The 14,727-nt window shown below is 43.4% G+C and overlaps 3 protein-coding genes across 3 annotated transcripts; 2 read left to right on the top strand and 1 right to left on the bottom strand.

Moving 5' to 3' along the window:
- The first annotated feature begins 1,266 nt into the window (after positions 1–1,266).
- Positions 1,267–6,728, top strand: srprb (SRP receptor subunit beta). The gene is made up of 7 exons (XM_083985085.1): positions 1,267–1,460; positions 2,195–2,289; positions 2,439–2,516; positions 2,626–2,708; positions 3,296–3,432; positions 3,542–3,596; positions 4,373–6,728. The coding sequence occupies exons 1-7, from the start codon at positions 1,289–1,291 to the stop codon at positions 4,581–4,583; spliced, it is 831 nt and encodes a 276-aa protein (XP_083841211.1). The 5' UTR covers positions 1,267–1,288; the 3' UTR covers positions 4,584–6,728.
- A 623-nt stretch (positions 6,729–7,351) lies between these two features.
- Positions 7,352–10,507, bottom strand: wdr53 (WD repeat domain 53). Its single transcript, XM_083984469.1, has 3 exons — positions 10,470–10,507; positions 8,803–9,298; positions 7,352–8,066 (listed from the first exon to the last, which is right to left on the bottom strand). The coding sequence occupies exons 2-3, from the start codon at positions 9,289–9,291 to the stop codon at positions 7,386–7,388; spliced, it is 1,170 nt and encodes a 389-aa protein (XP_083840595.1). The 5' UTR covers positions 9,292–9,298; positions 10,470–10,507; the 3' UTR covers positions 7,352–7,385.
- A 2,254-nt stretch (positions 10,508–12,761) lies between these two features.
- neu4 (sialidase 4) lies at positions 12,762–14,713 on the top strand. Its single transcript, XM_083984365.1, has 3 exons — positions 12,762–12,968; positions 13,264–13,519; positions 13,609–14,713. The coding sequence occupies exons 1-3, from the start codon at positions 12,768–12,770 to the stop codon at positions 14,655–14,657; spliced, it is 1,506 nt and encodes a 501-aa protein (XP_083840491.1). The 5' UTR covers positions 12,762–12,767; the 3' UTR covers positions 14,658–14,713.
- Positions 14,714–14,727: the final 14 nt, after the last annotated feature.

The following is a 14,727-nucleotide window of genomic DNA, read 5'->3' on the forward strand; positions in this document are numbered from 1 at the left end:
GACAATAAGCTATATGTTCATATATGCCCAGACCACATAAACCAGGAGTAACAAAGAGATATGGCCAATGACATAATGATCTGATGTGTTTGTCAGGTAGCAGGTTACTGTTCCTGTTGAGGACCACAGTAAGTTCTCAGACTCTCAGAGATCTGTCACCAAAAGTCAATATCAAAACAGATTAAATAGAAAAAGTTTTAGCCGCCAATATCTGAATATCTGTTTTTTTTTTCTCTCCCACTTAGCCACCTATCAGATTACACATGTGAAAGTTAATTCACACCAGAAAAAAAAAAGAATATAACGAAGGGAAAGTTAGATATTTTTTCATTGCGTAAACTTTTTTCAGCTTACTTCGTTGGTTTAGTCTCTCACAGATACGATTTTGTGAGCAATATTTTGGGACATATTAGCCTACCTCCTACACAAGTTGTGTCATTGACTCTAGTCCATAAGTTTTGCTTAGATGGAGAATAAACTAACGTAAAACGCATGACATTTTGTTTCATCATAGTTTTGATTTAGCAGATGATGGCTTCTCATAATTTGTTGAAAGCAACATAACATATAGCCTACTCATCTCATCTCATCATTTTGATTTTAGCCTACTTTTGCAATTTATCAGTTAACCTTATTCTTCTTAAGGTGGTGACTTCAAACCATAGACTGTAAAAAGAAAACTTACATCTGACTGGTACCAGTAGCCTCCAAGTTTTGACACCACAGCAGTAACCACACAGTCCTGATCGGCAGCGCCCCCTGCTGACACTTCAGCCTCTTTACGGGTTTTAGATGGACGGACGGAAGGAGACGTGTCCCACTCTGTGTTGCCAGGTTGGATGATTTTTCACCCCCTGGTGAAACTTTCTCGTTCATTTGTGCGGGTAAAAATGGTCTTTTACTGATTAACTGGAGCTACCTTTTCTACCAATAGTGCGGTTTATAGCTAGGTTAACTTCTAGAGGTCTGTAAAGAGACAATTACAGCAGACTAATGTAACTCACAGAAGCCGGTTGCATAATACTTACCTACATTTTTCATATTTTTTAAATATTACATTCACTGTTTATTGCAATAATCAAGACGTAATTCATATTCATATGGATTAAACCATTCTAACGAGATTTTATATCTCATATGTAGCAGTATCGATCAACTTTATGGGGGAAAAAACATAAAATGATAGTGTTGGTAGTGAAAATTGAGCGGCTGAGGGTGTTTTTCTCTTCTCCGTCAAACCTGGCAACACGGCTCGCAGTGAGTGTGAGCTAGCAGCTTGAAGGGAGAGATGGAGGCAGACAGCACCGGGGGAAACAACATGGGGGATAAAACGGAGGTGGAAACGGCAGAAAACCCGTTCGAGCCGCTCATGGAGTCGCTCCGGCAGCAGCTGGAGGAGCAGGACCCGGTGTTTCTGATCGGGGTGGTCGTGGCTCTGGCGGCGGTGGTCGTCACCTGCGGTAGGAAGCAGCAGCAGCAGCTAGCAGCTAACTTAGCAGCTCGTGTTAGCATGACAGGCTGGGCCGTGGGTCTCTGAGCTGTGGTGTGGGCAGATACAGAGGGCTAACGTGGTGGAAAGTTAGTTTTCTAAGTGGGGTTGACATTTAATTACTGGTATTTATTTAGTAAAAGACTGTGTCGAGCCGTGTTTCCTTGTTAACTAGGAAGCTAAGCTAGCTGCTCAGATGAAACAGACAGCTGTCAACACACTGCCACCCGACAGTCGCACCATTACTGACCTCAGCCTTTTTAAATCGGAGCTAAAGACGCACTTTTTTAGATTAGCATTTAACTCTGACTAGGGAAGTCCTGCTCTTAAGTGTACTTATTTTTTTTTGCCTGTTTTTATTCTAACTTACTGTATGCACTTTTAGAGGGCCTTTAACACCCTGCAGCACTAGTAGCACTTTCTTGTGTCTTCTTGCAGCACTGTGGCACTTTCCTGGGTTTTTTATGTATTGTTTTTATGTATTATTTTATTGCCTTGATGTAAAGCACTTTGGGTACCGTCTGGTTACTGTAAAGTGCTATACAAATACATTTTGATTGATTGATTGATTGAGCTGTCACTTTACACAGCTCTCTCCATCCAACCCATTCAAACTCAGTGCTTCTGTGTTGTCAACATTTGTTTTTTGTTTTTTTATAACGGTGTCAGTTGTGTGACAAAGCCCCTGGTGTTTCCTCTCCACAGTTTTCCTGAAGTACTTCCTGAGCAGTAAGACTGTCCGCAGCGCCGTGCTGCTGGTCGGCCTGTGTGACTCCGGGAAGACGCTGCTCTTCAGCCGGGTGAGTGAGTGACTGAGCCGCCACGTTGCCCTGTCACAGGACAGGACAGGACAGGACAGGACCCTCCGCTCAGCTGGTGGGTGGTGGTCAACCTGCTGCTGCTCTGTTACTGACCAGACCACCGTGTCTCTGCTGTCTGTCTCCCACAGCTGCTGGCGGGGAAGTTCAAGCGGACACAGACCTCCATCACCGACAGCAGCGCTCCCTACAAAGCTAAAAACGACAGGGTGAGTTTTCTGACGTTTTCACCAAGTCCAGCGGTGATGAGTCTGGTTCACAGCTGTGTCTCATGTCTCTCCTGTCTCTCCTGTCTTCTCCTGTCTCTCCTGTGTTCAGGGCAGCACCTGGACTCTGATAGACCTGCCAGGACACGACAGTCTCCGTCCTCAGTACCTGGAGAAGTTCAAGTCTGCAGCCAGGTGAAATACTGATGCTCATTATTATTTTAACTAACAATCATTTTCATTAATGAATCTACTTAAAGTTTATTCAGTCTATGAAACCCCAGAGAACAACACAGAAATGCAGCAAATCCTTACTGCACTCATTTCTATTTGATAATCTGGTATTTTTTATTTTAAAATGACAATTAAATTATTATTTAAAGCAGAAGTAAGCGATCTTAACTTCTTGTCAGCTGATGGAGTTAGCAGTCCCCGCCCTCGTCCCTACATCACCACATTCACGCGCATCCCTTGTCTGCACACACAGAGAGGACCGCCCCTTTATGCCGTTCTCTCTCCTCATTGGATAAAGGTTGTAGGATACAAGGAAAGTTTTCTCCTCGGCTTACAGCAGAGCAGAGTAACTGACAGACCCGTGTTTCAGACCAAACACTCTATATAAGTGATTGCTGTCGGAAGATGTAACTATTTAAGACTTATATTAACACAAATATTCTGCTTACTTCTGCTTTAAGTACCGTATCTGACTAACCATGTCTCTGTTGATCAACTATTGAGCTCACAATGTATTTTTTATTGTATTTTGTCACCTATCTCTTCAGAGCGATTGTGTTCGTAGTGGACAGCGGCATCTTCCAGAAGGAGGTGAGAGACGTGGCAGAGTTCATGTACGTCTTGTTGACAGACAGCGTGATCTCCAGAAATGTCCCAGCCCTCCTGGTGGCGTGTAACAAACAAGGTGAAGAAGCTCTTTAACAAACACAAAGTATCATAATTTCAGTCACCTCCAGTCTTTCCTAAACTGTTTTTTTTTTTGTAACTTTCTAACTTCCATCTTCATTCTTCAGATATCACCATGGCAAAATCTGCTAAACTGATTCAGCAGCAACTGGAAAAGGAACTGTGAGTAAAATAAGATCTTTTAATGGATGTTTTGATCATCACTGTCATGTATGTTCAATTCTTAATGCAGTTATAATTTAGGTAACTCATTATTTGAATTTCCCCACATTGTAATATGTTTTAGTTTAGTATGTTTATTTCGGTCTCATAAAAACAAATACAGTAGACAAATATAAAGGTATGAATACAAAACAAAAACACGACAAGCAAATCAATTTACTTTGACCGAAAAGGTGTAGGCTGAAGCATCAGCTTATTTTGCCTACCCTTCTTAAATTAACATTTTTCGTTCACTCAATTTAAAACATTTTTTTACAGAGCAACAACAACAACAAAAAACAAACAAAAAAACGCATATTCTACATACAGCAGTTTATAAGCACACTGGTATTTATAAATCAGTTTTATATTTATAATAAATATAAAACGAATGTTCACTGAGACACTGGGAGCTTCCGCTACAAACAAGCTTAAAATATAGACAATATGTTGTATTTATTTCTTATTATTTGACTTGTTATGCTGGTGATTGTTTTTGTATCTGATATCATTTTTCATAAATGTCAGATTATGAAAGCAAATGTGGCAGTATATACAAGTTATATTAAGATGAAGTTTTTGGGGAAATCAACTTGACAAAGTCATGGGGCCATAGAGTAAACACATGAACTGTTTGCTCATGCTGAGTAGTGCTAATCTTGAGGTTAACACTAATCTTTTTGACTTATTAAACAGTAAGCAAATGGAGATGCCTAAACGCTGTTGTTTTTTCACAGGAACACCTTGCGGGTGACGCGCTCGGCGGCCCTCAGCTCTCAGGACGGCTCGGTTGGTGGCAACCTGCATCTGGGGAAGAAAGGCAAGGACTTTGAGTTCAGCCAGCTGCCCATGAAGGTGGAGTTCCTGGAGTGCAGCGCCCGGGGCAACAAGGGCGAAGAGGGAAGCGCAGACATCGAGAACCTGGAGAAGAGCCTGGCTAAGCTGTAAAATGAGGCAACTCTGCATCCTGAAAGACGCAGACTTTGCATCAGATCACCTCAACGTCCAGTCACCTCAGCAATCAAAGGAGGGGATGACAGATGCATCTCAGTGGAGGAACTGACCAGTCACTCACGGCTCTTATCTGTGCTGACCGTCGATGTAAAACATAAAATGACATTGAAGATAGAAGAGCGTCCGAGACATATTCAAAGAAAGAAACAAACTCCAAAAAGACTGTGAAAGCTTGTAGCTGTTTGCCAGGTTGTTCTGCTGTGCTGACAAATTGTCGTGTGCTTCTTCAGTGAGCATCTTACTGTGAACATCCAATTTAAGAAGCTTTATTAGGCTTGATTAGAAAATATATTTAGCTTTGAGAATTTTTTGAAATTATTTTTTGTTCGTAACTGCAATTGAAAGAAAAATAATCATAGGTCATTTCGCCATTTTTGTTTAAAATGTCTGTTAATCGGACCTATGACAACAGGCATGAAAAGCATTTATTCATCCACTCTGTCAGCGTTGTGCCTTTTTTCTGATATTCTTATAGGAAAGTGTTTTGCTTGTTTGCAGAATGACGGTTTATTTGCGTGGAAGTACTGTGCGAATACAGTGCATTTGCAATGAATGAATGTATGGATTTATTGTAGTCATACAAGAATGAAATGTTATGTTTGTAGTTGTCTGGCTTGTTTTAAAAAGAAAAGACAGAAAGAAAATGATGAGTTTTTCGATGCTCGTTAGAGATGCAAGAAGAAGAGGTTTCATTTTCAGCCATAAAGACGAGTCTTTAAAGTGCGGTAGTGTTGCAGAAATAGAGCAGATTGGGACGACACTTAAAATTTAACATATTCAGCTTGTAATGATTCACAGGCAGCAAAAAGGATTTAATCATTCACATGTACAGGAGGGAAAAAAAACAGCGTGAAAATGTAATTATGTGGCAGTTAGTCAGGCATCAGTTCACAAGTCATTGCTTTACATTCATTCTAAAAATGGCACCACGGTCATGTGACAGATCACAGGACGCAAAGCAATTTGAAAGCGTGGCTGTGTGTAATCTGCTGTGAACTGTCAGATCTCAGTGCTGTGTTTTCTGTCTGGTACCTGGTCTGGATTCAGATGTTTCTATCTGTAAAAACACAGCAGACTCATTTAGACATAAAATGCAGGGTCTGATGTGGTAGTTTAACAGACTACGGACATGTCACACAAAATGTTTATGTCAGACAGAGCGAAATATATTTCGAAAGAGGACATTTTTTATAGGAAAACATACACACTCTAAACCTAATGAAGCTTGCGTTAAATGAAACCTGAAAAACAATTACACATTTAGTCAAATATTGCGTGAAACCTCAGAGAAGTAACTTTCACGAGAAGCTTGATTCTTCTTGTAAAGATCTACTACGTCACAGGACCAGATGGAGAGACACCATGTAGACCAGACATCCAGGGGACACACACACACACACACACACATCCTAGTGAAAACTCAGCACTACTAATGGTTCAGTGATTTCCCAGCTGATCAGCCTTAGTCATTTATTTATTACAGCTAGTGAATATTAACTGTATGACGTTTCAAACAAACTGGGGTACGACAGGACACTAAAAGACGATGCCCACACCTTACAGAAATAACCGCCCGCTGCACCACAAGACGTCAGAGCAGATTCTGTCCTCGAGCTGTGAGTCGACTGAATCCATCTTCCGCACTCCACACTCCACCATGAAAAGAGTTTTATTTATTTATCATGACTTAATTATTAATTTATTCATTTATATAACTTGTTTTTTTTGTGTGTGTAACATAGGACTACAGCTTTGATTTCGTTATGCAATGTTATGTTGCATAATGATAATTAAACTGTGTTGACTATCTTTATCGCTAAAAGGACACCCAGAGGGAAGCGTGTCTTCTAAATTAGAAATGTATCATCATCACTACTTTTAAACTAGATGACGTTTTGTGACGAAAGCTCCTGGAAAAAAAAAAAAAAAAAAGTTGCCACATATTTGGAAGAAAAAAAAAAACAGGATTGTGTACTCAATCTCAAAGATACACAACAACCAAACCAAAGCAAGTCAAAATAAAGCTCTCCTGTCACCAAGAGATGTTAAAGGGATAGTTCACCCAAAATTCAAATGTCACTCATTATCTACTCACCCTCATGTTGACTAAGAGCTGTGAGTAGTTTCAGAGTCCTCCGTTCCTTCTCTGAGTTACGGGGGGGTCCGCGCAGCAGTATTTGTCCATATAATGGTTGTGAATGGATACCAACTTTCCTCGTCCAAAAAGACACACAAAAAACATCCAAATACCTCCATACTGCTCGTCTGTAATGTCCCTCTTGTATTGAAGCCCCAACATGAGAAATTGTTCCGCTGGTCAGTGCAAATCACACGAGATTTGCACTGACAGGAAGAGCAGTGAACTGAGACACTGGGAGCTTCCGCTACAAACAAGCTTAAAATATAGACTTATTAAATTTTCTTTCGGAACAATTTCTCATGTCGGGGCTTCAATACAAGAGGGACATTACAGACGAGCAGCATGGAGGTATTTGGATGTTTTTTGGTGTGTCTTTTTGGACGAAGAAAGTTGGTATCCATTCACAACCATTATATGGACACATGCTGCTGCGCGGACCCCCCCCCCCCCCCCCCCCCGTAACTCAGAGAAGGCACGGAGGACTCTGAAACTTCTCACAGCTCTTAGTCGACATGAGGGTGAGTAGATAATGAGTGAAATTTGTGAAAATGAATTTTGGGCGAACTATCCCTTTAAGAGCAGACAGTGGAGTGACTCTACAGGTGAGACAGAGGGTAGACGCTCAGACTGCAGCTCTGATCTGCCACTACCACACAGTGTTCTCCCTTCAGCACCGCAGGACACAGCCAGTTCACCTTGTCCCCGTGACTGATGCTCAGCCTGGGCCCGGACTTTTCCTCCGTCGCCTCCTCTGCTGCTGCAGCTGCTTCCTCCTCCACCGCAGCTTCTTCTCCTTCTGCTTCATCCTTGTGTGGGGTCTTTGCTTTGTCCTGCGCCTCTTCTTTCCTCTTCGTCTTGCCTTTTCCCTTCCTGCGTTGAGCTGCCGTCGCTCTGGGTTTGGTTTTTGCGTCCGGAGCGACCACCGGGTGCTTGCTGAGGTCCCACAGGGCGACGAGGCCGTCGTTTCCCCCGCTGACCAGCCAGTACGGGTGGGGGAGGAAATTCACAAAGTGGGCTTGTGAGGCTCCCTGACTGTGGGCTTTGACCGCTCCCTGCTGTTCCAGCTTCGAGCCGCTGCCGATCCGCATCAGATGCACCCGTCCGTCCTCCGCGGCACAGCCCAAAATGTTTCCACACGTTGCCACGGAAACGCAGTGAGCTAGCGGCGGGTTGAAAAGCTGTCCGGGACGCTGCTGTTGGTCGCCTTCGTCCTCTGCTACATCCTGGAGGTTCAGAGTCCACAGTGGGCGCGTCTTCTGCAGACCCCACAGCATCACCTGGAGCCAGACAGGGTAAAACAAATTAAAGGGATAGTTCACCCAAAATTCAAATTTCACTCATTATCTACTCACCCTCATGTCGACTAAGAGCTGTGAGAATTTTCAGAGTCCTCCGTGCCTTCTCTGAGTTACAGGGGGGTCCACGCAGCAGTATTTGTCAATATAATGGTTGTCAATGGATACCAACTTTCTTCGTCTAAAAAGACACACCAAAAAACATCCAAATACCTCCATACTGCTCGTCTGTACTGTCCCTCTTGTATTGAAGCCCCGACATGAGAAATTGTTCCACCAGTCAGGAAGAGCAGTGAACCGAGACACTGGGAGTTTCCGCTACAAACAAGCTTAAAATATACACTTGTTTAATTTTTTTTCGGAACAATTTCTCATGTCGGGGCTTCAATACAGGAGGGACATTACAGACGAGCACTATGGAGGTATTTGGATGTTTTTTGGTGTGTCTTTTTGGACGAAAAAAGTTAGTATCCATTGACAACCATTATATGGACAAATACTGCTGCGCGGACCCCCCCCCCCCCCCCCCCCCCCCGTAACTCTGAGAAGGCACGGAGGACTCTGAAAATTCTCACAGCTCTTAGTTGACATGAGGGTGAGTAGATAATGAGTGAAATTTGAATTTTGGGTGAACTATCCCTTTAAGGAGTAGTACTGGATGATATGAAAAGAAAAAAAACACACAAATAGCAACAGTTTTATGTTCCTTCTCTCTGACCTGCATGTCCAGTCCAGCAGACAGCAGGTTGTTGGGTCTGTGAGGCCTGAAGGCCACAGAGGAGCAGATGTTTGTGTGTCTGCGAAGAGTCCTGCACACTTTCCCCCCGGGGAGCTCCAGCACCCGCACCGCCCCCGAGTCATCAGCCACTGCCAGGGCCGAACCCGTCTCATTCAATGCCAAAGCGTTGATCTCCTCCTCTCCTGCGCCCGTAAACTGCTCCACGGGCCCCTTCAGGTTCCTGGGGTCGAGGACGCTCACTGCGTCTCCGTGCGACACATAAAGGTGACCCGGGGCTGCGGGTGAAAACACGACGCTGGTGCTGTCCTCCTCCCCAGGAAGGGTGAGTCTGCCTACGATGGTTCCTTCCTGGCTCCAGACCGCCACCTCTCCGCCCTCGGAGCCGGACGCCAGCAGACCCTCGGGGCCCGGGGAAGCTCCAACACACAGGATGGATGAGGAGTGGCCCTCGGACCACTGCCTGGCCATGGTGACCCTACAAAACATATTGACAATTTATTAGGTTACTACATGAACTTGAATTACAAGCGTCAGGGTTACATGCCTCCACCACGCAGACTGACCAGTCGGACTGGGAACCAAGTTAACCAATTAATCACAGAAGAAAGATAACTCACCATAGGGATGTCACGATTATAGATTTTCTTGGTACGATTATTGTCAGAGAAATAATCACGGTACTACGATTATCACGATTGTTATGCATCAATAAATTTCAAAATAATAAATTAATTACATTACTAATCTCTAAATATAGGACCAGTTATTAATCTTCCGGGGGAAGTGTTTGAAATATAATATATAAGTCATTAATTGCCATCTATATCAATTGTTTAAGTTTATTTTAATCATTTTTTTTAATTACAAATGACACGCTAACGTTTAAATTCCCACCAATTCAGAGTTACATTGAAATGGACCAGTATCTGTGCATCTTCCTTTACTGTGGCGCACATCTGCCGATACGGTTCCAACATAATATTTTTCGTAAAGTGACGGTATTTAGGAATCTTTACGATCAATTAATTGTGCCGTTTAATACCGGGATTAATTGTGGAAACAAGTTATTGTGACATCCCTACTCACCAACCAATTAGGCTACAACTCAATACAGCGACATATATTCAACCAGTCAAAATACAGCTATAAATCAACAAATTATATTTGGCTACACATTAACCAATCAGAATACAATTTAATTAGTGTGCTTGTCTTGTCATAGTTGTCTTGAATAATGGCCAGTCTCACTAAAAAAGTAAGAACAACAACATAATAACATAACCACAACCACAAACCAATATAATAACGCACGACAAGCAAGTGGTTAAATGTACATGTGAATGCTACACTGTTAAGTTTTTCTTCTTATTTTAATTAGACATAAAGGATGAGCATTCATTGGTTGCGTCTCATCACCAAGTACTTTTGTATTTGAAGAGGAAAACAAACGTGAAGCCTGATGAAACCAGACCGAGGGAGCGGTGGCGCCGCTAACTCGTTAGCCTCAAAGCTAAAATAAACTTCGTGTTGAGCTGGAAGTTTGTCTCCGGTAACAAACACGTTGTTGTCGAGGTGGACAAAACAATAATTCATGACATGACAGCGCTGTGACTGTTGATAAGGCCACGACAGGAGGATTACACTACCTTAGCGAGTGTAGTTCATCAGGCTGCCATGTGCGGCTGAGTCGCTGTTTGATTACGTCACATTGAAGGAAGTTTTTTAAGCCAGCCCTGAGTTCTGTCTTGTAGGCATTGATCAGGGGCCCGGTGGCCATCAATCAATCTGTTTCACGGACCTACTGTTACTGCGCTAATATGGTTTTGATACATTTACCTAAAATATTTAACAACAAGTAAATGTTTATTCTCTTTTTTTGTTCTAAGGTGCAGCAAACTACAACCTGAAAGAAAAAGAAAAAACAGGGTGTAGCCTATTGTTTTTGTGTTTTACTGTTTATCTTTTCAAGCTTAAATTCATTAGGTCAAGTTATTGACTTTATGGGAATGAAAGACTAAAAATATATTAATGCTTGAGAATGAGAATGAGAATGAGAATGAGAATGATTCAAAACAACAACAAATTTCAGACAAAGTGGTTATCAAACCGTGCATTTGAGACATACATGACCCCAATAAAGACGAGCTAAAAAGACAAAAGTGTCAATGAATGGTTTACAAAAGGATATTATATAAATACATCAAGTGTGAAATAAAAGCTGCAGAAATAGTAGCAACATTAATATTAGTATTAGAAAATGAAGGAAAACCACAGAGGGGGCAGATCATCGAATCATTGTTGGGCATGGCCCCACTCGGCCTTCATTTTTCACAATGGCTGCTCAGCGCTGATTCATCCAAAGCTGTAGATGTGATGAGTGTGGTCCATTTCTGGGTCAGTGAGCAGCATGCCATCCTGCTGTGCTGAATAGGGGACGGAGAGGAGAGGCCATCGTTTTCAGACCCTCATCTGAAAACACACACAAACCAACTACACACACACACACACACACACACACACACACACACACACACACACACACACACACACACACACACACACACATTACACTGTCAACCCAACATTCATGTGCTGACACATACAGTATACAAACCAGCAGCAGTTCACACAGCATTGGGACTGTAAGTATTTACTTTTTCTGCTCATCACCCATGCATTGGGTACATCTTCATTATAGTTAGAGGTTCCTCTGTGCTCTGTAATATTATGTTGAAGTTGTTAAAACATCTTTGAGTAAATTTGTGAGTGGTTTTGACAGTCTGTTGAAAACCAGACTTCTTATATAACTTCTGCTAGATGCATTTCTGCTTTCAGCCTTTGACTATAGCTTGTTACTGTTTACTGTTGTCCTGTCTGATTTATGAGATAAATACAGTGTGTGAAGCTTTAGTTGTTTTGAATATGGGTCTGGTGAATGTGACATTTGACTGCTTGAACAGGGGGTCCAGTATCAGGGGGAAGATGTGAATTAACATTGTGTCAGTGACTGAGATGGCAAACTGAATTCTCATTAACAATAGATGGATTAGCTTCCTCTGAAACTGGGCTTTTTCCAGACACTCTTTGGTGAGTTAAAGATTCAGTTGACTTACAATTTTAATCAGATTCTTTTGCACCATATCTTAAATTGAATCTAAATGAGTTCAACACCCCTGCAATACCAGAACATATGCAGAACTTTCAAATTTGATGTGTCACAGTTTGAAATACAAACTGTGCAATAAGATGCACGTAAAATCCTATGTAGATCCAAACAGACAATGATACCTGTGTATGGTGTATAGTTTATTTTCTATAATTCTGTTCCCTGTTTATAGATTTGTGGTCTATGGTTTTGTATGTTTATAGAGGTGTAGTTTAATTGTGATTCATTGTCAGTTTTATGCTTGTTGCTCCTCTGTTTGCTCAGTTGTTTTGTACCTGTTTTCTGTGTCCCATGATTACCTCATCCCACAGTGTCTTGTTTCATCTTACTTCACTCTCTGTGTCCCTGTTTACAGTAACAGCTTCGTCCGTCACTGCATACTTTTATCTGCCTGTTTGCTCTTCATGTACATTATCTTATCTGTTGTCCTTGTTTTAGCTGCATGTCTTCTTCTATCCTCCTGTGTGTTTACTCTCTGCACTGTGTCTAAGTACAGAGTATTGTCTCACAAAAACGTCATCAGGTGAGTCCATGTGAACACTGAAGCAGATCTTTCATGCAGTAATAATTTCTCCTGTCTTTTTGTTTAACATGATTGCAGCAGAAGTCCTCTTTCTGCAGACAATGTTTTCAAATTAAGAAAAGCGCAAAAAGGTGTTTGCAGTTTCATGACTGAGGGTGATTTTGCTTGTTGTTTTCAAGACAGGCTTTTAAAAAAATGGCACTTTTCTCTTCAGAGGCCTTGGAGTTACTCAACACTATTCACACACCGGAGAGTATGAGGTCACCCTATTTTCCAGCGAGGTCGGTGCTCTTCCACAAAGAGCCAAACGGAGTGACGTACAGAGTCCCAGCGCTGCTGTACCTGTCCCACTCCAAGTCCTTCCTGGCCTTCTGTGAGGAGAGGCTCAGCCCATCTGACTCTCAGGCTCATCTGCTGGTCATGAGGAAAGGCACTTTCTACAGAAACTATGTTGAGGTCAGTTTTTGTTAACCACATAAAAGCAAAAGAACTTGTTAGAAATATAAAGCAAATCAAGGTTTTCCGACAAGTAAATATTCACATTGATACTGGAACAAATATGAGATGAGTACCAAGACATAGGTCAAGTTGCAAAGGTTACAATACAATCACAACCTTCTAGTCTGCAAACGACTGAGAAAATATGTGTTTTATAATTAAAGTGTTGCTCAGTTGGTTTGTTTTTTCTTTCTTTATTTGTTGTCCCATATTCCTGCATCACATCACTGTATCTGATCCACTGCTGCTCCAGTGGGAGGACATGCGTGTCCTGGGCACTGCTTTTCTAACAGGCCACCGCTCCATGAACCCGTGCCCGGTGTACGACGAGTTCACAGGTACTCTCTTCTTGTTCTTCATCGCTGTTTTGGGCCACACCTCAGAGTCCTACCAGCTGGTGACGGGCAAAAACGTGACCCGACTCTGCTACATCTGCAGCACAGACGACGGAGACACCTGGACCGGTGTCACGGACCTTACCAAGAAAGTGATTGGAGACACTATCAAAGGTCAGAGGATTCAAAATGACTCCTTTTTTGTCTTTCTTCCAATTTTTGACATAACATCTGTATCTTGTTTTTTTCTTCCCTCCTTGCAGAATGGGCCACTTTTGCTCTGGGTCCGGGACACGGCATCCAGCTGAAGTCAGGCCGCCTGCTCGTCCCTGCCTACGCCTACCACATCGAGTGCAAGGAGTGCTTCGGTCACCTCTGCCAGACCAACCCTCACGCCTTCTGCTTTCACAGCGACACCCATGGGAGAACGTGGCGGTTCGGGGAGGCGGTGCCGGGCCCGGAGAGCGTGGAGTGTCAGATGGTGTCTGTGGATGAAGAGGACGGGACGAACGTGTTGTACTGTAACGCTCGCAGCCCCCTGGGCTACAGGGTGCAGGCCCTCAGTCTGGACGATGGAGCTGTATTTCAGGAGGGGCAGCTGGTGCAGAGGCTGGTGGAGCCTCGGAACGGTTGTCATGGTAGCATTGTTGGATTCCCTGCCCCATTACATCTATGCCGAAGTCTTAACCAGCAGTTACACCAACCTATACACCGCTCCAGACACAGGACGTCCTGCATGACTCACTACACTCACAGCACCCCCTCTCCCTCTGCAGCCGTCACCTCTGCCTCCACCGGCCCTTTGCCACTTAAGCACAGCCCCCCTCCAGATTTCCTCACCCCCACCTGGGTGGTGTACTCCCACCCGACATGGACAACTGCACGCAAGGATCTGGGCATGTTCCTCAGCTTATTTCCCCGCGACCCGGACAGCTGGCGTGGCCCGTGGGTGATCTACGAGGGCCCCAGCGCCTACTCTGACCTGGCCTATCTGGAGCTGCCCCCCTCACCCGGGGCCCCGCCCGCCGTGGCCTTCGCCTGCCTGTTCGAGTGCGGTACCAAAACGGCCTACGATGAAATCTGCTTCAGTATCTTCACCCTGTACGAACTCATTGATAACCTGCCTCGAGATGAGCAGCTGGGGAACGACGACGGCGACGATGAATGTGAAAAGCAGCGGATAAGAGAATATGAGACGGGCGGTGGGCGTAGTGAACATGAGGCTCAGCGTGCACCGATTCTCCAACAGGTGCCTCACGTGAAGAAGAGGAGAAAGAAGAGCAAGCTGACCGAGATGTGCTCTGTGTCTTAAAAGCCTGTAATAAAGCTACACCCTCCTCCAGTGTTTGATTTCTGTATACAACAAAAGTATTATTGACTAT

Source organism: Trachurus trachurus (genome assembly GCF_905171665.1).
Source record: "Trachurus trachurus genome assembly, chromosome: 13".
Classification (NCBI taxonomy): Eukaryota; Metazoa; Chordata; class Actinopteri; order Carangiformes; family Carangidae; genus Trachurus; species Trachurus trachurus.

Excerpts from the sequence above, each read along its gene's own strand:
- srprb (XM_083985085.1), top strand. The coding sequence starts at position 1,289 with ATGGAGGCAGACAGCACCGGGGGAAACAACATGGGGGATAAAACGGAG. Across the intron at positions 2,517-2,625 it reads ACAAAGCTAAAAACGACAGG|GGCAGCACCTGGACTCTGAT; the intron begins GTGAGTTTTCTG and ends TCCTGTGTTCAG. Across the intron at positions 3,597-4,372 it reads CAGCAACTGGAAAAGGAACT|GAACACCTTGCGGGTGACGC; the intron begins GTGAGTAAAATA and ends GTTTTTTCACAG.
- wdr53 (XM_083984469.1), bottom strand. The coding sequence starts at position 9,291 with ATGGCCAGGCAGTGGTCCGAGGGCCACTCCTCATCCATCCTGTGTGTT. Across the intron at positions 8,067-8,802 it reads CTGCTGGACTGGACATGCAG|GTGATGCTGTGGGGTCTGCA; the intron begins GTCAGAGAGAAG and ends GTCTGGCTCCAG.
- neu4 (XM_083984365.1), top strand. The coding sequence starts at position 12,768 with ATGAGGTCACCCTATTTTCCAGCGAGGTCGGTGCTCTTCCACAAAGAG. Across the intron at positions 12,969-13,263 it reads TCTACAGAAACTATGTTGAG|TGGGAGGACATGCGTGTCCT; the intron begins GTCAGTTTTTGT and ends CTGCTGCTCCAG. Across the intron at positions 13,520-13,608 it reads GATTGGAGACACTATCAAAG|AATGGGCCACTTTTGCTCTG; the intron begins GTCAGAGGATTC and ends CCCTCCTTGCAG.